General features: G+C 47.0%; 2 protein-coding genes across 4 annotated transcripts in view; one reads left to right on the forward strand and one right to left on the reverse strand.

The window, feature by feature from the left end:
- The first annotated feature begins 3,825 nt into the window (after positions 1-3,825).
- Positions 3,826-10,672, forward strand: PIK3IP1 (phosphoinositide-3-kinase interacting protein 1). Of its 2 annotated transcripts, none has more exons than XM_057373795.1 (6): positions 3,826-4,241; positions 4,383-4,499; positions 4,589-4,708; positions 6,682-6,861; positions 6,995-7,073; positions 9,061-10,672. In XM_057373795.1, the coding sequence occupies exons 1-6, from the start codon at positions 4,160-4,162 to the stop codon at positions 9,266-9,268; spliced, it is 786 nt and encodes a 261-aa protein (XP_057229778.1). In that variant the 5' UTR covers positions 3,826-4,159; the 3' UTR covers positions 9,269-10,672. The 2 variants fall into 2 exon arrangements, with proteins under 2 accessions (XP_057229778.1, XP_057229780.1); XM_057373797.1 differs by having other exon boundaries at positions 3,827-4,241; positions 4,592-4,708.
- A 717-nt stretch (positions 10,673-11,389) lies between these two features.
- LIMK2 (LIM domain kinase 2) overlaps positions 11,390-26,039 on the reverse strand; it is a 30,484-nt gene continuing 15,834 nt past the window's right edge. For both annotated transcript variants that reach the window (XM_057373800.1, XM_057373801.1), the window contains 13 exons: positions 25,438-25,547; positions 25,035-25,223; positions 24,519-24,624; positions 23,001-23,197; positions 22,110-22,296; positions 19,658-19,744; positions 18,797-18,928; positions 18,474-18,530; positions 18,235-18,300; positions 17,292-17,466; positions 15,948-16,003; positions 13,993-14,150; positions 11,390-13,446 (listed from right to left, as the gene is read on the reverse strand). In XM_057373800.1, the coding sequence (XP_057229783.1) occupies positions 13,290-13,446; positions 13,993-14,150; positions 15,948-16,003; positions 17,292-17,466; positions 18,235-18,300; positions 18,474-18,530; positions 18,797-18,928; positions 19,658-19,744; positions 22,110-22,296; positions 23,001-23,197; positions 24,519-24,624; positions 25,035-25,223; positions 25,438-25,547 (1,677 nt within the window). In that variant the 3' untranslated portion in view covers positions 11,390-13,289. The remainder of the gene's footprint in view (positions 13,447-13,992; positions 14,151-15,947; positions 16,004-17,291; positions 17,467-18,234; positions 18,301-18,473; positions 18,531-18,796; positions 18,929-19,657; positions 19,745-22,109; positions 22,297-23,000; positions 23,198-24,518; positions 24,625-25,034; positions 25,224-25,437; positions 25,548-26,039) is intronic.

The raw sequence follows: 26,039 nt of genomic DNA on the forward strand, positions 1-26,039 counted from the left end.
GCCAGTGTGAACACAGATGTCTGTCAGCACTTGAGCCCTTCAAAACTGCTGAGAAAACTCTGGAAAAGCACTGGGCAAAAAAGGACAAAGAATTGATGCTGTTAGACAGGACTCTAYGTGAAATTTCTTAAGTCAGTGATTGCTGAGAGTATTTAGTGCAAATCTCTTAATATTGGAGAAGTGTAGCTACAGTGCTTCTCCCCAGTAAACAGTAGGGCCCAGATTGCCCTCCTGAGGCCTCTGGCCTTTTAGTACAGCCCACACAGAAAGCTCATCTGAGAAAGCACTCTGAGTTAGTGGAGCAARCTCTGAACCAGTCTGAACCAGTCCAAATATCACATATGGTTGTTTTGCTTCTGCAGACTTCCTTGTTAGTCCTTGGAGGCTGTGGCTGGCATTTACTTAGCAATAGCTCATGCTGTCAGACTGAAGGGGGAGGAGAAAGCCTCTCCTTGAGCATGTCAACAGMGCGATGCAACAGTGCCAGCAGATACTCCTATCACTCCTTTGTAGTCACTGTCTCTCTCTTGATTTGTGGTTACACTCGGCTCAGTTTCATAAATGCAGCATCTGATCCTTTTGTTGCAGCCCTGATGTTCTTTTATTAGGTTCAGATTATATCTAGGTTAGAAATGAAACATATTTGTTTCCAACTCCTACCTCTGCTTACAGAAGTCTTTTTGCAGGTGAGACCCACAGTTCCTTTCATTATCAAGACAGAGGCAACTAAGAAATAAAACCCCTGCTTTTGTTGGAGTTGCAATTACTTAATAGTGTTTAGAAACATTTGATGCTGCAGTTTTTTAAGCTTAAGCACAAATTGCTCTAATATTCTGTTTGTGGTAARTGAGGTCTCAGAATTTACTGTCTTTATTCTCAAGCATCGTGATTTATGAAAGAAGCAGAAAATTGAGAAAAAACTATTTTTGAGGAAAAATTGGRACAATTATTTTGGTTACCTAAGAAGAAAAAGGGAGGTTATGGGAATGTGACGTATGTCCTGGTACAAGGAGGGCAATGGTCAACTTTTTCCATTTTAAGCAATCCATGTTAATTTGGCTAGGGAAGATTACTCAGATTAGAAAACTCATTTTGTTTACTCCCCCCAGTGTCTTGTTTAATACGATTAAGTAATAAAGCATGTTAGTTCTTGCATAGGAGGTTAGATAAACTTTTGGCTGGCAAGATCTGAACACTCTTGGCTGTGGCCAGAGAAGGAGGGTGGGTTTGATGCCTTCTTGCAGAGTCATTCCAGAGCTACACATCTRTGTCTGCCTCCCTTGGCACAGACTGCTGTGCTATATGCTAGATTCCCTTTTTTTTAAAAAATAAAAATCTCAAAACACTTTGAATTTTTCCACAGGTGAAAAAGTAGAACAAATAAACAAGAAAGAGCAGCTGACAGACAGGAGAGAGACAAAGCAGACATTGTTCATTCTGGAGCCTGTATAATGCAAACAGCAGAAAGGTACCAGCACACAGCTGAAACTGGTTCACACTGAGTTTGGGGAGGATGCTTAATGTCCCTTGTTCCTAAAAAGAGGGTGTATATTCTCCTGTGAAACATTTGTGGACATGGGGATGCGTCATTATACATGTATGTGTACATACCTACAGACTTCTAAGTGTAAACTATATGAGGAAGTAGCTGCAGAGCTATTAACTCACTTATAGTTYGGGTAATTTAAAATCAAGGTCCTARGAAATAATGGCATGTTTAATATCTCAAAGTGTAGCAAGAAGAGCAAACCCATTCCCGAGCAGCAGAAAGACCAAGTGAGTCTGCCTTTGACAGTTGGCACCTGGCATCCTATTAAATTTAACTCAGTGAAACTGCCAGGCATAAACCTTCCCTCGTCCTGGAGAAATTTAGAGATGAAAGAAAAAATTATGCTTAGAAGGCAGCTGTGGGAACGACCTTGATCTTTACCACTAATGTGAAGGTTTTTGCATTTCTCCCAGATTCCCCATTGTCCTTCTGTGGACTGGAAACTCAAATTGTTTGCTGGAACTTGGCTGGGTGTAATGAGAAGTGCAAATTTATCTTGTTACATAGTAGGAGAAAGAACTGGGAACGTCTGAGATTTGTTTCCAAAGAGATTACTGCAGTTCTTGCATCAGTATATACAGAAGGAGGTGTTTTCTATGCTAGATGGCATGGAAGCTTTAGTTAGTCTCATGAAATGAACAAAAAGAAATTAATTGTGCAGGTTGGCAACCCCTCTGCAAACAGTTTTGGACAGGAGTGCCTCTGGATGCATGTGTGGCCCTGCAGTTTCTGCTGAATGGARTTTGTCCCATAAAATCCGTGATGAAGAGCTATTACAAACAGGCAGCTTGATTCAATAGSCCTTAATAAAAATTCTTGCTGACTCTAGTTAGCCTTGCCTTTACAGAGAGTAACTGGAGAGCATCAGGAATGCAGTAACAGCGTGTCTGTGCAGACAATGAGCATAATGCCACAAAGGCTGCATCTTAGCTGGTGATGTCAGTCAGGACTGGCACATAGAGTTGGTTTTTGGTTTCCTGTTTTGATTTTTACAACCTTTTTTTAAAAATCTGGCATTACAAAACTAAATTTTCTGTAGTTGTAAATCATATTGTTAAGTGTGAATCACACAAAAATGTGTGCTAAGGCCTGTGGTTTCATACTTGGTGGTAGTGCTGCTTAATTGACTTTTTCCTCATTACCCATCTGACATGCTGGTACATCTATGTTTTTGTGGCTCCATTGTGGGCTGGATGCAGCAGGTGACCTGGCTGTAAAGGGGTTAAAGTGTTCATGACTTGGTGAAAAAGTAAAAGTTGGGTTGGATCAGCATCTTGAGCAGGTTTGTCACACAAGTACCTGTAGCAACCTGACAGAGAGCACTGCCAGGATGGAAACATCTGGGAGTGGAAGGGAAAGACCACTGTTCCAGCCAGCACTGCCTTGAAAAGTGATTAATTAAAGACTGAAGCAGCTTCCTGGCATATAAATACTTATGTGTTCAGTGGTTTCCATGCGATTTTGAAGCACTTTGAAAGAAGGGGAACTTCCCTGTCCTATTCCAARAAGGAAGGTCTGATTGTACCTCATGTAACAGAAAGGAAGGGAAAGTGTAAAGTGAGGCAGGCAGATTGGCCAAGGTCAGGAAGAACTCTGTGGGAAAGCCAGAAATAGCACCTTGTGCTGCCTGCCTGTGCCTTGGCTACAAACCCATCAGTTGGCCCAGGCTGCCTTTGTGAGCACATTGTTGAACAGGACCAACTATTCAGTGGCTTGTTTTTCACTAATGTAAAATAGTGAATTGTGTATTGCAAATAGTGTAAATTGCTGAGGCGTCCAGATGCTTCTGTACAGGCACTGGCACTGCACAATCTGAAGCCCTTGGCACGTTCAGAAACAGAACTATCTGTTGTAACCTGTGTGAAATGTCTGCAGAGAGGCTTTATCACAGCGGCTGGATGCCTGCAGTAGAGCTACTCTAAACCAYCATCTTCGTGCCGTTTATCTTGCTTTTTTTTCTATAAGCAGGCACAGTTCTTAAAGTAAGTACGTGGAGTCAAAGAAAAGTAATGGATTAGCAGAGGCAAGAATGTAAACCTCTTTAAGGTGGAGATGCACAGCTTCCGTAGCAGTGTGTAACCACCACAACATCTCTTTAAGTTAAGGGAACACAAAGGGAAAATAAGGGCAGCAGGATTTAGTCCTTCATGGTAATTCTTCAGGAGAGATAGCAGTTCTAGGTCCCTGAAGATAAACACTTTCCCTGCCACAATTCAAGCGTAGTTCCGTKTGGAAAGTCTTTCTGGTCCAAGATTTTTCCTGCGACTGTAGGAGACAAGCCCAGGAACGCGGAGTTTCTCTGGAGCCAAACAGCCCCGCGGCACCGAGCACCCATCGCCGCTCTCGATCCCAGGGTGAAGCACCCTCTGCGGCAGCAGGTTCCCGGCTGCCCCGAGCCCTGCCCCGCGGCAGCCGCCCCTTCCCCTCCTGGGGGCGGGCAGCGGCAGCGGYAGCGTTAGGACCCGGCGGCGGCTGCGGGGCGGGGGGGGAAGCGCAGCCCGGCGGTTGTTTACCGGGGAGGGGAGCGCCGGGGCAGGTCTCGCCGCGGCGCCGAGCRGAGCCGAGCTGCGCGGCCGGGCTGGCGGCGGCTCCTCGCCCTCCGCGCCGAGGATGCTGCCCGGGGGCCCGCGGTGGGCGCTGCGCGCTGTGCTGCTGCTCGGCTCGCTGCTGTTGGCCGCCCGCGGCGCYGAGGGTGAGTGGCGGCCCGGCTTTGTGGGGGACAAAGGCGGGTCTCGGAGGGGGGAACACCACCGGGGGGAAGGCGGGGACCGTGCTGGGGAGCCGCTCGGGGGCTGCCCGGGCCCCTCTCATGGCTCGGCTCGTGTCTCCGCAGAGTGCCTCCGCGGCAACGGCGCGTCCTACCGCGGCAGCCGGCAAGTGGCCTCCGGCGGCGCCCCGTGCCTCAACTGGCTGACGGTGCGGAGCGGCTCCGGCGCMGCGCTCCCGGCAGGTGGGTCCGGGGTCGGGGGGCGCGGCGGAGGGGGGCTGTCGGGGGAGCGGAGGGCACCGGGGCCGCGCTGACGGCCCGCTGCTCYCCAGCAGTCGATGAGAACCACAACAGCTGCAGGAACCCGGACGGCGACGCCGCGCCCTGGTGCTACATCCGAGGCGTTACCGGGGTCCCCGAGCGGCGACCCTGCGACATCGCCCAGTGCTCAGGTAAGAGCGACCCCTTCTCTTCCTGCCCTCCCGGACCTGCCTCCTACCGCGGGGAGCTGGGTTTGTSGCCAGGGTGGGGTCCCCCCTGCGCACAAACAAACCCGGGCTACGCCAGCACCTCCCCTGGGAACATCGCGTACCCGAGGCTTCCCTCCAGCCCCCGTTTGTGTGTGCACATCTTTCTTCCAGCTGTGCCTTGCTCCGCCTCTAGAGCTTTTCCATTAGTGCCAGAAAAGGCCTGTGAAAAGCCCCCAACTCCCCCATAATTCACTTATCATTATAGGGCTCTTTAGCTGTGTTGCARAGGCTGAGGTCTGGACATCTAGGAAGTGCTGAGGTTGTGGGTGGACTGTTACTGTGGGGCATGTTATGGCTGACTAAAGAAGCTTCCYGCTGCTAAAGGATTGCCAGTGGGAWTTTGARTACAGGGTGGAGGGGAAGAAATTGGAAAAAATGAGAACTAGACGGRAAGACAGAAAGAAATGGAAAATCCTAAACACTGGATTCCTCCTGCATAGTCACAGTGAGAAACAGTTTGCCAAAAGAACAGTAGTTCAAGCCTATTTCAGGGAGAGGAGGTGTCAATATTGACTGACACCAGAGTATCCGCTTCTGGTTTTTTGAGCTGTTTACTATTTTCTGAACCCTGCAAGATTTACTCACACCACTATCCCTTGAGATTGCTATCCTTGCATATAAATACTTTTCCCACGCACGTTAAACCCTCCCATTTTCTTCACTTTGCTCTTTTTTTGCCTGCTTTTCCCTAAACATGAAGAAAAAAAATGTTCTGCTGCCAAGACCCTTGCTCAAAACAGTCCTGCAGCTTTGGGATGGGAAGTTAGCTGACTTTTCAGCCATTTGCATGTTTAATAGGTTTGATATTTTTGCATCTGAGTGGACACCTTTTCATGGCAGTCAAGTCCAACAGTTCCCTTTAGTTCAGTTGCCCTGGCTGACCCTACATGAAGTTACTGTGCAGGACCYTGATTTCCTGTCTCTAACTCCCTTCTGTACTTCCATTTCACATTCCACTGAGGACTCAAAATGGCTGCAGATAGAAAATCCACATTGAGTTATTGTCTGCTGTGGGGTGAGATCCAGGTGGAGTGAATTTTCAGGTGTGGATGCTGTGAATAGCATTTCCAAAAAGGAAGGGGTTTTGTGCAGAACCAATAATAACTACCTGCTTTACACTGTGACAGGTTTTACAGTGCTACAGCTTCCATATAAACTATGTCATGAAAGAAGGAGCTACCRTGAAATCTTTCAATGTTGTTGATAAAAAATAGCATTGATGAAAAAACAGGGCTGGGTAGAAACCTGTGTTACAGATATCCATCCTTGGGTGCCTTTGTCTGGCTGAGGAAGAGCTTGTCCTTAAGCCAGTGGYTGTGCTGTCTGAGGGCTGCTCTGACTTAGCCCATCCAACAAGCCATCAGAGTTTGGTACACAACTGCAAACAGGGGCTGGGGAAGAGTATCTCCAGGTTGTTTTCACACCAGCTGGAGTCTCCTGTCAAACTTTTCTGTGTCAGGAAGATTGAGGCAGAAGAGAGATAAATAGGCTCCTGGGAGATTTGGAATGGAGATTCTCATAATCTTGTTCATGTCTTTTCAGCATGCTTGATGTTGCAGTCTGTATATCGATCTATACACTAAATGAAGTCATTGTGYATCCCCTGGACTCATGCCCTGAACCTGGGTTTCATTCTGCTGTGTGACTTCTCCCATCTGTGGTAGTACCTTGAACTCTTAGTTAAATAGATTCATCTCAAAGGAAAGTGGGGGAGGAGTATATTTCTTGTCTACTTTCGCAGGATTTCCGGCAACACCCCAAGTGTTTTTCAGTGTGCTTTGAAGGCAGTTCAGCAGTACCAGTCTAGATCTGTGCCACTCGCAAGACACATGTTGTTTTGAAGTACTCATAAGTGCTTGGTATGTTGCATATATTTTTTTTTCCCCTCTCAACAGATGCTACCACAGCCCCAGTCCCTTCAGCAGAAGTTGGTACTTCCCAGGAGGATGAGCAGGTGTTTGAGCCAGCTGATACCTTGCCCTCCCGGAGTGAGGCAGCCGCGGTGCAGCCCGTCATTGGCATCAGTCAGAGAGTGCAGATGAACTCCAAAGAAAAGAAGGACTTAGGGACACTAGGTACAAACCCAGGATCATGCAATGGATCCATTCCTGTCATTCTGGCAGGACAGACCTGTTTTGAGACTTTGAAAGCAACATCAAGCTGGATCTGCTGCCTCTAATTTTATCTCTTTTTTTTCTCTTTTCACAGGTTATGTGCTGGGGCTGATCATGATGGTGATAATCATTGCCATCGGAACTGGCATTGTCGTGGGATACATCTATAAGAGGTGAGTGGCTRTTCTTAGTTCAGAAGCTGGTGTGTATAGAGCAGGAATGTCTGAGCCCCYGCAGACCCAWYCAGATCCCAAGGRAAAGGGACAGAAGCAYATATTTGGTTGTGGCACATTGAGCRAGTTTGCTTGTCACWCTAAGGAAAGAACTTCTGAARTCAGTTCTGCTACTCTCCCTTTCCCCTATCATTGTGATGTTCTGTTCCATTTAAAGTTTCAAATTGCCCTTTTTAATCTTTGGGGTTTTGTGTGTGCTCCTTGATGTGGCTTTTTCAGATGTATCCAAGGGAGCTGGATTTTATGTCAGAACTGGAAAGAGCAGATTCCAGGTGCCATTACAGGAAGTTTCTTTTGATCAGAAAAAGAACAATCCCTCTAGCAGGCCACCTGTTCTCCTGATTTCTCTAGTCTAGCTTTAGAAGAAAAACAATTGGCAAAGTTTTTTTACTCATGCTTTGTATCCTATGAAGCTGACTATCAAGTAGCACTTTGTTTTGGTCAAAGTTCATCTTAGCAAAGCTCCTGTATACTTTAAGATTAGTTCTGATTTGCACTTCAGTTACTCTTTTTTCAGCCACTTCACTGTGGCTGTTGGACAGAAGTGTCTCTGTAGCCCAGCAGCGTTGAGGACAGTGGCAGTAGCAAGCTGCTCAGTTGTAAGAGAGGGCAGGATTAACAAATAGCAGTGATTGTCACTGCAGCAAGCAAAGGCCCAGGCTCCCTCCTCTGGGAGGGCTTGTTCTATGTTTTGGCTGTTTGACAGCAGTCTGACACAAGCAAGCAGAAGGAGCCCTTTCCCAAGCTGGGACATGTCCTTATGTAAGTGTTTATAATAAATGCCGACTGAAGAAAAGCAGAGGGAGGAGTGTTACATAAGGGGCAAAACACAGAGCGCTGCTTGTYGAGGAATCTGATTTGAGGTGTCACTTCAGAGAATGCTGTCTTGTGTGCTGGCAGGAATGGCAGCCACTGCTGCATGCTTGTAGGCAGCTTTGAAAAGCAGCCAAAATGCTGACAGGAAACCCCAGCAGCTCTGCCTGGTTGAGATCAYGAGCCCCAGCAGCAGCGAATGGTGCCTGTCCCACCTCTCTCCTATCTTCAGCAGAGGTCCTATCAATGGACCAGTGTTGGGCTTTGTCCAAATACAGCTTTGCTTCTCCAGAGAGCTCACAGCAGGGCTGTAGTGCAGGTTTACTGTCTCCCTCCTTGCCTTGATCTCAAAATTGCATGTGCAAGCTGGCAGTTTGGGTAGTAGGTGTRGTGAGAAAGCTTTAATGGGTTTAGTAGTTTTTGGTATACATAGCTTTTCTGCAGACAACGTGCGGTTAATGCCAAATCCATTTTTAAAGCAAGGCAGTTCTTCTGCAGCACAAATTACAGAGGTGTTCCTTCCCTTAGCAACAGGCTGGAGACTGAGGTAGGTTTGWGGAGCTGGTTGTGGCATTAAGCTGTTATAGCTGCAGCAGCAGAAGGCAGGGCCAGCTCTGAAGTCAGCTTTAATGCTTTCTGGGACAGCTTAATTTGCTGTAACAAAAGGCAGAAGCTGTCATCACGTCCAGTATTTGTTTCAGATGAAGCAGGTTACAGAAGCTCTTTTCCACAGCAGTGGTCTCTGCACTGTCTCACTGCTCCCCTGGGCCTGCACAGGCAGTGCTGTGGGATTGTAAAGGGTAAGGAAACATATGGCAGCTCTGTGGTTTGAAGGAGGGGCCTGACTTACAGTAATTCATCAGCAGCAATGTCAGTGAATAAGCCAGTTTGAGGGAGGGACAGAYTTCACTTGGCTGCTTGTTTTTTAAAGATGCTCAGCTGTGCTCCTCTGCTTACAGTGGGGAATATTTCTGGCCCTTTTACACAGCTGAAACCTCTGTTTATCTTAAAGAGCAGAGTYCCTTCTTCTCTATTCTATCAGCTTTACTCAGATTCTCCCTCCAAGCAGCAGCACTCACCCCATGTACATGTTTTGGTTTTTATTTTAATGCAGGGGGAAAGACCTGAAGGAGAAGCATGAACAGAAGGTTTATGAGCGTGAAATGCAGCGCATCACGCTGCCCCTGTCAGCGTTCACCAACCCTGCCTGTGAGCTCGTGGATGAGAACACCATTGTKGTTCACACCAACCAGACACCTGTGGAGGACACACGGGATGGCAGTGGCCCCCTCATGGGGCAGGCAGGGACTCCTGGTGCCTGAGCAGCTCAGGCAGGAGTGCTACAGGCTGAGCAAAGCTTTCAGCTTCCCACTGTGAGTGCAGGGTTGCGTGTGTTCATTTCTATTTTGTTTTCTTTTTGATGAACGCCGGATGAAGGTGATGCGGAGGAACAGAACAATGGGCTATTCATCACAGTCTGTTTGAGGGGCACCCTTCAGTGCATGAGCAGCTGGGGACTGGTGTGGTGGACCCTGCTGCTTCCTCCCACCTATCTCCATGGTGTGCCAAGGAGCTAGGGGGGATGATGGGCCAGGTTTACAACTGGCCACAGATCCTATAGCCCAGAGTGTGGTCTTGGCTTCCTCTTTTTCTGTTCTTTTCCTATTTAACGGTGTGCACTGTTACTTAAGTTTCAGCCTGGAACCTCAGGAGAGAACAGTACTGCAGGGACTGAGGGGAGCTTCATGTCRGACTTAGCTAGATAATTACACTCTGATTATAGTTCCTGCCTTTTTGCTTTARTGGCTGAGAGCTGGAAGCACTGTGCAGAATCCTGCTACTGGATCAGGTTTTTTTCCAAGGAAGAGCTTATTTGAGGGATATCTTTGGCCAGAAGCAGTATGTTTAGCCCCAGTTCCCATTTGGAAAAGCTCTCTTCAAGCTCTTGACAAATCCAGGTCTTCCAGGGCTGAGGCCACTTCTCCATTCCCCTGTGGTGCTASATGCACAGCCACAGTTGTAGGTGTCCAGGGGGTCTGTCTGTGCCTCCTGCTCACTTGTACAGATCAGGAGAGCAAGGACCAGCAGTAGACAGTTGTAGAGTGAAGAAAACTGCCCTTCAGTCRTTTCCAGCGACAGGATAGATAATATCCTCTTTTGAATTCCCTTGGCTTCCTACAGAGCCAGTGCTGGACAGAGTGGCCAAGCTGTAGAGGTCACCCTGATCACAATGCAGCAGTTCTGGCTTTAAGGGCAGAACAGGGCAGCTGTTTTGTAAGATACTGAAGTTCTGGCGTGGCTCCTGGCCCAGCCTCTGTCACACACTCAGCTTCTGCAGCGAGACTACTTACTTACAGAGCCTGGTCCTATTAGAGAGGTTTTGTAACAACTTTTATTAGCATTTCAGGGGGTTTGGAAGGGATGGTTGGTGCAGTGTCTCCCTAATGGCACCAAGGCAAGGCCAGTTCAGGGAAACATCTGTCCCCCTTCAGGGGATTCAAGCCATTCAAGTAAGTTTTCTAGCCATCTGCTTTATAGTTGTGGGCCTAACAGGGAGCAGCACTTGGCAGGAGGGGTTTTAGTGTTAATGTTTGATTCAGAAAAGGGAAATATTTTATTTTTAAATGCCTTTTAATACCATTTCTTTGTAAAATGTTTTAAATACCTCATGAGAAGGTGCAGACTGTGCTACCTTGTATTAAAGCTTAAAAGAAAAATGCTCTGTAGACTTGTGTGGATTGTGGCTCATCTGTGCATTCCTCCTGCCAGAGCAGCATCCTTTGCCTTGTTGCACACTTTGAATAGAGAAGGGAAAATGCCACCTCAGTTTGCCAGGCCCAAAGGTAAATCCCTGCAAGCAGTGCCTGCACTCAGCAGCACTGACAAGGGCGTGAAGCTTGTCTCTGTGCTGCCTGTCTTGCACTGGGACACCGTTCCTGAAAAGCAGCTGTGGGGGTGGGAGCTGTGGGTGACTCAGCAGRGTGGCCCATGGGAGCACACCCTTTCCTGCACTGACCTGGGTCAGTYCTGCTTTAGTGCTGCTCAGCAGCAGCTCCATCCTTTGGGAAGTATGATGGAGACAGAGCACAGCAGGTCACAGGAGGCAGTCATGGAGCCAGCRTTTTTGTTCAGTTGTTGTCTTAACAAAGGTCCCTAGAACTGTAGATTTCAGAATAAGAGGTTTCTAAGAACAGGCTGTATTTTTATCTCTGGATTAGAGAAGGAAAATGGAGAGAGGCTCCATGATCTGCTGACTCCTGTCCATCCTTAAAAACCAACCAATGAAAGAACAGAACTTAACTTCTTCCCTCTCCATCACTCCAGGTAAATAGTCCTAGAGAGCACTGCATCTCTGAGCATGGCAGAGCCCACTGACTCAAAAAATGGTGTTTTACATGGCAACTCATCTGGGCAGTTTTGATGTTGCCATTTTGTGACTACAACAGAAACCCAAGAAAGTTACAGTTTCCAGCTTTATTTACCACAGAGACCACAAAATCTTGCTCTCMATAGCATACAGTTACTGCTTTTTAATTTAGTTAAAACGTGGAGCTGTGCAAATCACAGTTCATAAACCCCACCCACACATCACCCAGGACTCTCCCTTCAGAGGTCCCCTCACAAACCAGCCTGGGAGGGGAATGAAAGGGCAAATCCTATTAACAATCCTGGATCCACTGGACCCAGTTTAAAGAGGCTCCTGCCTGACTCACAGCACAGGGRGTCCCCAGTGTTTCTAAAACACCACTACAGAGACTAAAACCAACCCCCTTGCACACCTGATGTCAGGTGATGGCTGGTCCCATGTTATTTTACATAATACTTTGAACTCATGGGTAGGGGGAGGAAACCAAAGTAACAGCAAAGACTTAACACCCATTCCACACCATTCAATGCTGAAGGGAGGAGGAGGGAAAAAGGAGCACTCTAAAAATCCAGTTAAACCATGATGTTTGTGAGACTTATGAGTGGGACTTGATTCAGCTTTTTGTTCATTTCTGCCAACCATGAGTTACTGCAGCAGTAACAGCTTGCTTTCTTCCTTCTTCCACTGAGGGAGGAAGAAGAGAAGTACTAGAAGAAAATACACCCCTACCCACCTCCCAGTGACTCCAAGTCCTTTTTTTCCCCCCAGAGCAGGGAATGACCCTGAGGAAAATATCTGTTTGGAGAATCAGCTCAGGTGCTGCAGCAGCAGCTGCAAGAAGGACCTTCAAAGGGAGCAACTTGCACAATCTGCAGGAAAGGATGAGGTAATGGCAACTGAATTATTAGTTCTCCAGCTGCCAYTCCAGAGAGGATGGGACATTCTCCAGCACTTTTCTATTCATGACAAATCCATCCTTTAGTTAACCTTGGGCAAGTCCCCCTTTGCCATTGTYCATGACCAAGGTCTGAGCCACTTCAAACCTTTGGCTTTCTGACAAGCACCTTCAGCTGCCATTTCTGTCACCTCATGTCCACAGGCCAACAGCTCAAGCACTCAGGAATGTCCAAAGCCAGTGCCTAGTGCAGAACTACACATTCAGGTTCAAATACTTTAACCTAGGTTAAGGTTTTGGGCAGGCAAACTCACTGCAGGCGCAGGGTCTGAAGATGCTCCAGTGGCTCATTTGCTGCCTGCCTCATTTGCCATCAGGAGGGGCAAGCAGAGTTCAGTCTTAGTGTTTCTAGGCAGGCTTTTGGAGGTATTCAGAGACAGAGAAGGAAAAAGCCCACAAAACCAAAWCAACAATTCACATGTGCTTCCCCAGAAACAAGGTATTTCAGAAGAGCTGCCCAGTTCTTGGGGCTTTTCACTCCTTCCCCTGATGCACATCAGAGGCCAAAATTTCAGTGGGTTGTTCTGGGAAACACATGCAAATACATACATGTGCTGTCCTGGTGGGACATGTTGCTGGATGTCCAATTTCCCCAGCTTTCTGAGCAGGGCAGTCAGTGGGAGAAGCTGTTCCAGAAGTGCTGGTCCTTGCCCAGGAGTCTCCTATAGCAATTCCTTCCCTGGCAGAMAGGCCAGGGTGGCTTCACAGCTTGCAGCCAAGTTCTAAGGCACCACAGTAAAGAAGCCTGAAAAGGCCAGAGAAATATTTCTCAAGCCAGAAAAATAGTGTTGAGCAGCTTTCCGAGGTGCAGCTGGCAGGAAACGCTCCTKTTTGCTTCTGAAACACGCCAGAAATCCACAGTGAATCAGCATGTCCGAGAGGAGGGACGCAGGGTGGGGAGAGAGAGGCAGTGCAGCAAACGTGCAGCCCCGTTAATGCCCTGGAAGTGGCTGAAGTGCATCTCCCTCCCTGCCKCTCATCCCAGCTCCAATGAAGTGATGCAGGCAGCAGGACGAGCACACTAGGTTGTGTTTTCAGGTAGCTTGTCACGGTTCAGTCCATACTGCACACTCACATTGTGGTCCAGCTCCTCCAGCTCTGATGGAAGGGGGATGGCAAGTTCTCCCAGGTACAGAGAGAGAGCCTCAAAGGAGTCTTCCAGCTTGGAAAAAGGGGGCCTAGAAACAGCAATAAGGAAACATGAGTAGGAGAGAGGAAGCAGAACAGCACCTGGGAGGGCTGAGCCAGTTGTCATCCAGGTCCCTGTACCACGCACAGAGGGGTGAACAGGGACGTTATTCCCATTCCCTCCCCATTCATCTTCCAAGACTGCAAACCCCCTATCTGTGTGGCCAACCTGTTTTTACAGGCTGTGACCAGGGAGGTTTGGCTGTTTGGAACCTATTTGGCAGCAATACTGTTCTGAAGCTTTCATAATTGCAATCAAATGAAATACCTTATGGTCAAAGTCTGCCCCTACTTTTTGTACCTGAGAAATCCTGAACAATCATTCCTGCTTTACTCTCTCTGCCTTGGATTGTTTCAGAGATTTCCACCATATAGAGCATCTCTCACAAACTTTTGCATCTAATGCCTCCATTCATGGAAGCCTTTGAGTATTCTGATAGAAGGAATTGTCCTCTGTACTGAGCAGTCCTTTTACTATGGGAATACAGACACGTCTGCAGGCTTCCAAAGAGGAGTCCTCCAGACCCCAAACCTACCTGCTCTCTGGTTCCAGTCTGCAGCAAATAGCAGCCAGAGGGAAAAAGGCTGGAGGACAATCAGCAGGAACAAACTTCTCCCAGAACAGCTTGACATTAAGGCCAAAATCCAGTGTGCGTGGGAGACAGTCTGGGTCAGCATAAACCTGGCCTATGATCTAGGGAAAAATGAGAGAAGCATTAAWGTACTGCAACAGTTCCAGAGTGTTAACAAGCAGGAAACTTCTGCATCAAGCAGGAGCTCATTCAAAGTATTATGGTGGAAAGGAAAGAACAGTGTTCCTCCTTTCCAATGAAGCCACCTGCTCGTGGCACTATGTACAGACAAACCTCACCAGAAACTTTTTCAAGACCTGGCTACGTGTCCATGGCTGTCAAGGAAGTCCCAGATTCCCTCAGGGTCTCTCTGCCAGAAGACACAGGATGATGTGCCCCTCTCAGGGAGCTCAACCATGTCTTGCAGCTGGGGATGATGCAGCCCCTCCCAATTGCAGGTGATGGAGGCAACTGCATCACTATTCTCACCATTTCACCACACTATCAGCAAAGCTCTGTACAGAGCCTGTCCTAAACAATGCTGGCAAGCCAACAGCATCTCTAATTCTGAGTTCTTCTGCCAGTGACAGATTCAACCCCCACCACAGCTAGAGGCTTGGGACAGAGAAGAACAACCATAACAGACACCCCAGAAGCTGCAGGTAAAGGAGARCCAGTAAAGGGCTGGGTGGACAGGGAACCTGCCCCAGCATTGCTCCAGTGCTCACCACCTCCAGCACAAGTGTAAAAGGAGGGAAGGAGCCCACAGCAGAGAGCTGTGGGGTGATCTGGACTCACAAGGTCAATACAGACTTTCACATGGACAGAGTATTAGGTTTAAAGCCTCATCAGGTATCACAGAAASGGTGTTATTTATAACCACCCAGACTTTTCTATGCCAGTAAGTCAGCAGGACAACCACATCCTGTAACTAGACAGAAACACCCATTACGTATTTTGGCAGGTTTATWTCCTTATCTGTTTGAGTGTTTAATTTTTTTTTTAACCATCACTGTTTTGGTGACAAGAAAAATGTTCATATGCCTCTACCCTTCTGTCTTTTTTTCTAGATGAAACAATTGTTTTAATCCCACATACAGATTTTTCAAGTTCCTAAATCTATCACTCACAACCACAACATTCTCTRAGAGGAGGGCCCAGTGTAAACAGAGCTCCAGATGAGACCACAAAGATCTATGCAGAGAYATTTTCTTTGTCCCCTTCATCCAAATACTGAGGATGAAACTGTGCTGGCATCCCCTGGTGTTCCTGCAACTGCTGTGTTACACATAACACCCYGCCTTTCATTTCTATTTCCACTGTCATGCACACCTTTTAAGCTGCAAATACTTYGCAGCTTTCAAGTGCTGCTTTTTGTTCTGCAGATGGAAAAGCCTGATATAACTGACTCTTCATTGGCTCAGAAATAAACTAAGCCAACAGACTTCAGGGTGCAAGCTTCATTAATCGACCTGCAAAGAGGTTTTTGTTTCCACTTCTTTGAAGTGAAGTGCCATCCCCAGTGGAGGCCCTGAATTTGCTGAGATTATGCAGCTGATTGTTCTTTTAATGAGGCAGYAGAAAAAGAAAAAAGCACAGTTCTAGGGAATACATCTACTTTCAAATAGATACCAGGGCTCAATCAGAACTTKATGACTTTTTTACAGCTTCTGTCAGTCCAGGAGCAACCTCTGCATTTTGTTTTTCAGTCCAGGAAGAAACTGGGACCAAAAAAAAATACAAGACAGTTATCTGCCTTGAGGAAACAGAGGCAGGGCAAGCTTGTTCTCCCAGTCTAATTCACTAATATGTTGTTAAGTCACAGGCTGCACACTCAGACACAGATCTGGGTGATACCATGTGTGCATGGAGATGGGGACATGGCCCATTAAAGATGCCATGTAATGTCCTTGTCTTACCTCGCAGAGAACAATCCCAAACGAAAAAATGTCCACCATCTCATCGTAGCTCTGTCCTGCAGGAAACATGAGACATTCAGCTCTGTGAGAGAGAATTACCCATCCAGCTATTTCAGGAGCTGCCAGCACAAAGCAAGGCTTTAACCTGAGCAAGGTCAGTCACCCCAAGATATGGATATACCAACTGCATTRCACTGCCATTACAGATTTTAACCCTGCTTCTCTGTTGTACGGGGGAATCACAGGACAACACTGGGAAGCCTTGGGTATCAGGTTTGAGCAAATGCTGAGGATAGCTATGGAAAGCTTCCATTAATTGCTGCTCCCATGCATCTCTACAGTGCATGGAGCCAGTGCTCAGCTTCCCCAGCAGCCAGCGAGTTGCTGCTGCAGTGACTGCAGAGATAATAAATTACACACCGGCAGCACTTTGATCTGGCAAAGCTGACGGGCTCCAGCATGCTGTGCTCTGCTTACAGASACACCCCTCCCAAGCCAGTAGCTGGTAAACAGCCTTGCTTTCAGAGGTGATGTCAGACTATCAGTTCTCTTGACAAATGCCAGGACTGAAACAAACTCTGAGAAGCAGCCTTAGACTCCTTTAGGGCTGGAGGAGGCCTTGAGGAAAGACAAACAGAACAGCACACAAGAAAGCAACATGGAGAACTGAGCTGGGCAGAGGAGTCCAGTCCTCCCTTCCCCAGTAGATTGTGCTGGACAATGMTGATATCCCAGCCAGCCAAAATGCCCAACCTGCTCATTAGGAGGAAAGTGTATCCGTTGTACTTCACCCTCACCTCAACTCCTGAAGGAGAAGCTTTTTCTCWAAGGGTCACAGCTGAACCTTAATGTAACTGAGGGCTGCATGCCAAAAACCAGATTTCCCTGCATTTGGACAACTCCCACCTCAATCCTGAGCCTTCAGCAAACCTGGCAGCAGATGGTTTCTCCCTGGATCTATGCAATAGCACACAAACCTCATCCTGGAGTTTAATGATTCCTGTTTCAAGGGGCAGTTCCAAAGCATGAGACTATAAAACTGAACCTAGATCAGTTKCTGTTATCTCAGGCCTCTTTTATCTTCCCTTTTATCTGGATTATAGCAAATTTACTTTTGTTGCCCTCCTGTTGCCAAGCCAGAAACGTTACTGGGCTGGTACAAAGGCTTACCAGGTCAGATACTGCAGCTACAGCCTGTGTGTGTATAAATACACTTCCACATTAGCAGGTCTAAAACCACGGGCTCTAAAAGGTTTGATTGTTACTGGGGCACATCAGCTTTCAATAATCCTGTCATCTCTGTACCTGTCACAGGTGTCTCCTCACCTGCTCCTGGACTCTTACCATTCAGCATCTCTGGGGCCATCCAATACGGGTTCCCAACCACCGTGTAGCGTTTTTTCCTGTCACTCTTGCGGAGKGTTCGTTTCTTGGCTGATGGCTTCTCCAAAGTGGGCTTTTTCCTCTCCTCCACAATCAGCCGAGACAGACCAAAGTCAGCCACCACCACTGTCTTATCCTGCACAGGGGATTTAGTACAAGCAACTGATTACTCTCATCTCCTTTCAGGAGCAAAGAGGCTCCTGAAATTCCTGTTCACTACCAGCTGTAGTCTAAGGGTAACTATCCAGGTTTTCTGCAGCCACATGAGCACAGCAAGATGTCCAGACAGGTGTAAGATACCCAATTCAAGAGCCTGTGTGGTTGCTAGCACTCATCCCATCAATTTAGCCACACTTGCCAGGACAAACCTAGACCTTTCCTTTCAGATTCTGCTCTTTTACCAGGTCAGGAATTAACTTGGACTGTGATCCTGGGTCATTGGAAGCCAAGGTAACAAGGGGAATCTTGAGGAAATGAAGCTACACAAAAGTCTTGTGACCCAGCTTTTAAAAAAGAGAGAACACACACGTGCACACACCTACACACTTGGCTGAACCCTGAGAGCCAATAAAAAGTCATCTAGTGGTTAAAAGAACAGAAACAGCTGTAGAGAACATCTCCTAGCTGAGATAAAGAACAGAGCTGTACTAATTCTCAGAAGGTGACTGTTTACAGGAGCTGCTGCCACAGGAAGAGTGGTAAAATAGAAGAACACAGAAACAGTGAAAGCTAGATCAGTCCGGAAAATCCTGTGTCAGAATGAAGCTCCCTTGCTTGGGGCACTAAAAACCTCTCTGAAATCAGTTCCACCCTGACAAAAGAAGGAACATMATATGGAGAAAACCAAGGGAGGAAGATGCCAAGGAGAGGAGCAGCATGATGTGGGAACRGAGGTGTAACTCACCAACTTAATCAGGCAATTGTGTGAATTCAGGTCTCTGTGAATGATGCACATGGAATGCAAGTAAGCCTGGAACACAAGGASAAAAGCTGCTGTTAGGGGTTCCCAGTTGAGCTTTTACAGACTCAGCAATCCAATGCCGGTAGTCAGGCAGTGTCCACAGCCCCTCATATGCTACCCTGCTGAAACCATGAACCCTGACCCCAGAGTTTACTCTGTGATGAAGTGACAGCCCAACTCACCATTCCAGAGGCAATCCCTTTGGCAAAGCTGACCTTCTGCTGCCAGGGAAATGGGTCCTGAAAGACAAATCCTCAATGGTCAGTGACTGTTTTATCAGTCAGCTGGTGACAGCAATTCCTGCACAACAGCAACTCTTACAGCAGCCAGAGCCACCCAATACAGCTCTGGAAAGAAGAGATTTCCTGCCTCAAGCCCACCCATAGCTAAGAAGCAGCTTTACCACCCAGCTCCAAAGAAGACTAACAATGAGTACATARGGCTGGTACAACCATCAGCACTGTCAGGCTCACTGAGTACAGGTCTCTCAGGTGTCCATACTCACTGCATTGCGGAGGAAATCCTTCAGCGTGCCCCCCTCGATGTACTCGGTGAGGAGATTCAGCTTCTTGTCCTTGTACAGCACACCAATGAACTTCAGCACGTTGGGGTGGTCCAGGCTGCGCATCACCTTCACCTGCAAGCAGAGACACCCCACCCCAAACAGTGAATGGAACAAGTCCTGACAGATCTGCTCCGTGGTGAAAAGCACTCCAGTGCTCAAAGTCCCATTCAGGAACCACAAAGAACACTCAAACCCCAACCTTTAGGCAGCAATTAACTGTTGCTGTTCATTTTCATGCTGTGCCATTAACCTGATCTTAGTCTTTAAGCAGAGCACCCTTGAGTCTGGCTAACTTTTCAGAGTGAGAAGCCCTCCAGGGCAGCTATTGGGTCTGTATGTGTCAGGACCACAAGAGCAGTGGCAAGTGTTTAGGGAGCTGCCTTTAAGATAAATCTGACTTTGAAAAACATGGTAGGCAGCCACCAAGAAAAGAGTTTTGCTTAAATACAGCATGAGTCTTAAATATCTTTCAGATACTGGCCCTCATCCTTTGTACTTATGCACAAGGCTCAAGGGGTAAATGCTTTATGTACTGCACAGCTCAATTTGCCTCAGACTCAGGCTGCTCTTATCACTGAAAAATTAATGAACTGGAGCTGAAGCAATGTCTATTGCCCWGTGTAAGTGACTCACACTTCACTGCAGCAAACATTCAGCTCATGTCAKCTTTTCCCCATGCAATGTCTCCCTCCTCAGCCGTCATTCCTGCCAGGTTGCTGGAAGGGTCTCTCTCTCTCTGGAGAAGATGGAAGAGTTCCACTCCACTACTGGCTTAGAAGCTTTTTGAAATTCTGCTCCTACCTCTGTCAAGAAAGTCTTCTGTGTTTCCTCATCACAGCGAATCAGCTCCTTCATCACCATCACCTTTCCTGTTGCTTTGTGAGTCACCTGGTGGAAACAAAACCCACAACTACAGGCAAGGTTCAAGAACACACAGCTCCAATRTTTCTGCAACTCTTCTGAAAAAGAGGGTAACATTCCCCTCTATCCAGAGAGGAATAGAGATGGGAGGAAATTCAGAGCCCACGGATCTGCCGAAAACTGCATGAAAGTTCTCCTTTTGGAACTCACCAAAGAATCCGTATATGAAACAGAAACTACCTAAAGCTGACAGARGATCATGCCAAGACCCAGAGCTGAAGGCTCCAGTCTTCAAAGGCACAAATTCCACACTGGTGCATGCTTCAAAGTTCCCTTGTGGAAAGCATTTGCTCAGCATGATGCTCACATGATGTACATGGGCTTTACCAACTACATTTTGTATCAGCAAAGGAGTCAATGTTCACTTGCATCAGAAACCAAACCAAATGATSCAAAACTATATTATAAATGCTTGGTTTTATGGGGAATCTGAATCTCATCCACATGCAAGCAGAACTGGGGTGCACAGGCTGTTCAGTTATGGCAGGAAGCAGTTAATTTTACCTYGCTGCTTTGGAGCAGTGTGTTTCAACCTGCAAGGAATGTTCTAGAACAGTGGAAAACAAAGAGAAATCCATCATAATAATAAGGTAATAAATTTCCTGGCTCTTGACATGGAAAGCATTTCCAGTTCCTCAAGAACTKTTTGCCTGTCTCCATCTAGTTCCTGGCATTTTGCTCTGTTATGGAGGTTTTTTGTAACCAGCTCAGGCTTGCTTGCATGGGGTRCAGGAGTGAGTAGAAAGGGTCCAAATTTCTATGAGCACATTTTCCTGGAAATCCTCTCCTCTTCGGTTCCTTAACTTGGACAGCTCTGGCACCCTAAGATCTCCAAGGAACTAAATAACCACCTTGCCTCTAGGATCAGAAAGGAATTACGTGACCAGATACARTATTTTCTGCATCACACCCAGTCAATCTGAAGCTTAAGAAAAATGTAACTTTTTTGTCTCCTACCCTTTAAAATAAAAAATCTTTCAGAAAACTTCTACAACTGTAATCCAGAACACAAGACCCAGTTACAATATTTAGGGAGTTTATGAATTTTTGCATAGTGTGACACACTAATTCTGTTTGGAGCCAAGGGACAKAACAAGGCTGACATAGGTGGAATGTGAGTGCATGGAATAACAACAGAAGCAAGAGTACAATATTCTTCTGCTCCTGTCTGAAATCAAGCAACCATACACAAGTAACGAGCCAGGGAACACTGCACATTTCAGCCAGGGATATGAAAGCCAGGGACATCTAATGTCCAATGATAAAGGGAAGTGAGGAGRCAAAGATGAGGCTAAGTGGACTTCTTAAGCTGACATACCAGCAAAACTGAAACAAGTGTCACATGAAACTCCAAGGGGGTAAATTTAACTCCCAGARCATGCACCAGAACAGGATGGCCATGGGGTAATTTGAGCAAAAAGAAACGCCTTTGTGCCAGTAACTGTGGGAACACAGATGACAAAAACATGCGACAGAGCAAAGGTTCCACTTACCTGCACCTGTTATTTCTCTAYGAGCAGAGGAGAAGAGAAATATGCTCATTAGTATGGATCAAGGGTTGGGTTTGTAGTGCTGGCTCATCACCTCCCGTGGAAGCATGAGATGAACATGGTGGCTGGACACCTCAAGTTTATACCAGTGTAAGGCGAGAAGTCCCATCCCATAGTGAGTGCAGTCTGAGTACTGAGGAGCTCACAGCACCTTAACAAGGCAGAGGAAGTTGTCCCCTGATACTGTCAGGAATGTTGGGATAGGAACTGCTGGAGTAGCCTCCATCAAGATTAGAGAGCTTAAATGCAAGGGCATTGCTATTAATTGAGATTTTAACTGTGAGAGTCATGCAAGACCTGACCACTACCCCCACACTGACAAGCCATTTAGGCTCTACTAGGGGCTCAGCAATGCTCACTACATCAGCCTGGCAAACCCCCAGACATGCCACACTAAGGGTGGCTAAGAAATGCTGTGCTGGAGAATGCACCTTGTTGTAACAAAGATGCTCATCAGAGGAAGTGTAGCCTGTGCCCTGTTCTCCCCATCTCACCCAGGAGGTCGCTGGGACAGGCACTCTGGAATGCTAAATCTGACTCAGGGCATGTACATGTATGGCCAAGGCTGACATTCAAAGGGGCCAAAGGCAAATCCATCTGCAGTCAGAGACACTCATGGTCAGGGAACAAAACAGAAATGGATCTCAGAGCAAACCAGGGAAGATCCAACATCARTCACTATCAGCAAGGCAAAACCACTGAGACTGTGGTGAAGGATCCCAAGACAGGCAGACACTGCTGGTACTCAAAGTAAATGATGAATATCTAAGAACCTCCCTCACCTTGATTGCTTGTCCAAAAAATCCTTTTCCTAGAACTTCGCCATGAATCAGGTCACAGGGCCGGAAGATTTGYTGGGAGCAGCTGGAAGAGGAGCGCAGCGATTCAGAACGACTGATGTCCCGGCTCAGAAGGAGTGGCTCCTTTGGAGAGCTGGGGCCGGGAGACTTAGAAATGCTGTTACTTCGCCTGGAAAACAAGGATGACAGGAAGATCAGGATAAAGCTGCTGGGAAACTTTTGGTCCAGGATATCCCATCATTCACTCCTAAGGGACCAGTTTCTAATGTGCTCCAGTGCTTTTACTATCTCCAAAGCCAGATGTTCTCCCAGCACTGTGGAAGCTCCTTACGAATCCAGAGCAGCTTCCAAGTCAGAGCTGCCTAACAACAACATCTCCTGCTCTGGCAGTCTGAGGTGGAGCTCTGAGAACAGGGGGAGGAAGCTGTGAAGACACTTCACTTGCTATCTTTAAACAAAGTACTGGTAAATGATTAMATGAGCCACTGAGTGCTCCATTCTTAGACTTCTTCCCAAGTCCCAGGGCTTAGCCAGATTCCCTTTAAGGACACATGCTTCCTCAGYCATTTAAGACTGGTAAAAATCTGACTTTTACATTTCCTAACTCTGAAACKTAGTAGATTTTCTCTGTTAACAGTAGAGCTCCTTATTTTTATTAAGCAAAGTTTGTCATCCTGGAAGGGAATGGAGAGAGAGTATACATCAACAGCAGAATCCAAAGCTCTCCATGACTTCTCCAGTGGTTTTTAACACAGCTCACATCAGAGATAAGCCCTGTCCCCACAGTCATTGTGATCACAAGGCCCAATTGCCCAGCCAGGGAGCACAGGACAAAGGCAAGATAGGTCAGAGGCAGAGCTTCCAAGTCTTTACCTGAGGGAGCGCCGTCGGAGTGTTCCTTCCAGGTTCTCCTTGATGTCCAGTGGCGAGAGGGAGCGTGGGGAGATGGGTGTCTTGATGTGGCTGGGCAGACGGGAGTCCARGCGAAGCCTGTCCAGGCGCTGCGACACCGGGTCGTGCTCTATCAGCAGCTGAAGGGTCTGGCTTGTCTTACGGATCAGCTCCTCCACCTGAAATCAAGGCAAAGGGCAGGCTAGCAGCAGGCAGGAGGAATGCAARTGGCAGGAGATAGAGGAGGCACAGGGAATGGCCCTCTGGAATCAGAGGAGTGAGTTCAGTGAAATCACTCCATAATTGTGGTTTAGTTGTGTGCACCAGAACCACACAAATCAAGCTGGCAACATGGAAGCTCCTTATGCTATCCAATGCTTCTTTCTGGTCAGCTACAAGTGACCTGTACAAAAAAGAYGTGGACAGGCTGGAGAGGATCCAGAGAGGGGCCACAAAGACAATTRAAGTGCTGGGAAGCTGCCACGTGAGGAAAGGCTGAGAGAACCGGGTCTACTCAGCCTTGAGAATAGAAGGCTTAGGGGAGACCTTGTCACCATGTTCCAGTATTGAAAGAGTGGCTACAGAGAAGATGGTGACTCCCTTTTTACAAGGAGTTACATGGAAAATACAAGGGGTAATGGGTACAAATTAATCCTGGAAAGATTCCAGTTAGACACAAAGACAGTGTTTTACAAAGAGAACAATCAGCCCTTGGAATAATCTCCCCAGTAAAGTGGTGGATTCCCCAATGTGGACACACTAATGTTGCAGCTGGACATAGTGCTCCAGATGGTRCTTTTACCAAGAAAGATTGGACCAGATGATTCTTGAGGTGCTTTCCAGTCTGGTATTCTGTGACTCTATTAAATACTTCCTGTCTTCTGAGAAGTGTTCAAAAACTATACAAGTTCCCACCTTGAACAGTATTGCAAAAAACAGCTTTGCAAAAGCTACATGGAGATTTATCTGAGAGCCTGTGCTCCTCGTGTTCTCTTCARCACCAACAGTAAATAAAACCCTTGGGAAGTGAAGGTAATGGTGCCCCCCTACACTCTGGCAGCATCACCTGATATCTGTGCAAAGCATCTACTTTTAAATAAACACAGCAAATAGTTTTTTTTTGCAATGGAGAATGTCCCTAGGATCAGTTGGGCCTTTTTGTATTAGCAATGCCTCTAAAAGGATCAGAATTGTGCACTTCACCTGCAGTACATGGGAAAGTCACAACCTCTCTAAAGTCACAGCCCTAGACTTTTCTTATTACCTCCCTTCACATTTGAATGCCACAGAATCAGGGCTGCATCCTGACTGCATTTCCATCTGTTACATTTTCTTCTTCAGCTGAGAGGCAAAGCTTGTCTTCATGTTTATTCCTACTGTCAGCACGAGTGCTAGGGATGTAGGGATACAGACACTATGTAGGGTGGGAGAACAATTCARKAAAGAGARAAGATGAGGCAGGCAAAGGAGAAGGAGGCTCCAGAAGAGAACTCTACCCACCTCCTCCACCTGTAAGGTACGAATGGGAGCTCCATTGATCTCCAGGATACGATCTGCWGGGTGGATGGCGTTTCGGACATCTGGGCTGATGTGCATCCTRTTAACTCTAAACATGGAAATTACAGTTTGTGTGTGAAGTCAGTTTAGCTACAATTTTCAAAATCATGCTCCCCTTCATATTGGTATTTTGAAATAAAACAATGCTAATCTACTGACACAGGAGCTACCATTAGACCAAGTACTTGGGTCTGAGCTGGTTTGGAGAGAGCTCTTCATATCACCAGTGGTAAAATTGTTAGCCCAAATATTTTGTGTTCAGTGAAGGAGACATCACTGAGAGATAAAAATATCAGTTAAGGTTGTCACAAGACTGAAATGAAGACCAAACACAAATGACTATTAGCCAACACACGTCCCTGTAATGCCAAGATTCCCTCAGGACAGCAGTGCTGCAGGATTTTCACCAGCTCCCTCTGTTATGGACATGTACATTGCACACAACCTGGTCATACTCACTCTTTCACCTGGACACCAGTGGCATAGCTGGAGCAGCCCCCTTCAACAGACACAGAGAAGCCCCTCTTGCCATCTGTGGCTGCTGGCATGGAGATGAGGGTYAGTGTGTAAGGCAGCTGCTCACGCAGGGATTCAGTGGAGTGTTTTTCTATCATCGGTGTCAGCACAATCTGGTTATGGCATTTTCCACTGGAAAAAGTGAAGAAAATCATTATGGCAATGTCCCATCCCTCCCTGCCAAACTCACACATCTTAAGTTCTCTCACTGACCACAAGCCATAATTTTAGTGTTTACACCCCTCCTTCTCCCCTCTCTCAAAGGCAGCTTCCTGGCTAGAGCAGCATTCAGCTGAACACAAACWCAGCAGGGAGCAGCTCTGTGCCAAAGTGCAGCTCCTCTTACCAGTAGAGAGTGGAATGTTGCACCAGTGCATAGGTGTCCCCATCTTCGATGATCACTTTGCAGCTCATACAAGCAAAGCACTCRGGGTGATACTTGTATTCGCCAGCCACCTACAGACAGAAAAGGGAGTAGCTTAGGAGGGCCAAAACCCATCAGCAGATGCAGCTCCTGCYTTCCTCTCCAATTTATTCTCCATTTAGAGATGTGTTCATTCACATCTCTAAGGCAAGTGATAGTTTTTTACTGGAGGGTTGTTTTAGTCCATTCTGTCTTTCCTGAGCCCCATCCTTGGCACCTTGTTTGCAGAACAAACACGTTGACACACTAAGCAAAGCTTGTGTCCCAGGAACCTCTGCTATATTTGGCAGCTGCTCAGCTATCAAAAATAGTTGATAGTCTGCTGCAGTCCAGTAAACAAGGTATTAAACCTTCCTGTTCAGTTGCTCTTGGCAAGATAACTAACGTTACGCCTGAATTAATAAAGCTGAAAGGGATTTTTTTTTGGCAGACAGGCAATRCACAAACTCAGATATTTAACCAGCCAGCTGACCAAAAAGAAGTGCAAACTGAGACAAAAAATACYGTTAATGAATATTTTTATT

The sequence above is a fragment of the Malurus melanocephalus genome, unplaced genomic scaffold (genome assembly GCF_030028575.1).
Source record: "Malurus melanocephalus ecotype Western Australia unplaced genomic scaffold, MMel_1.1 scaffold_208, whole genome shotgun sequence".
NCBI classification, from domain to species: Eukaryota; Metazoa; Chordata; class Aves; order Passeriformes; family Maluridae; genus Malurus; species Malurus melanocephalus.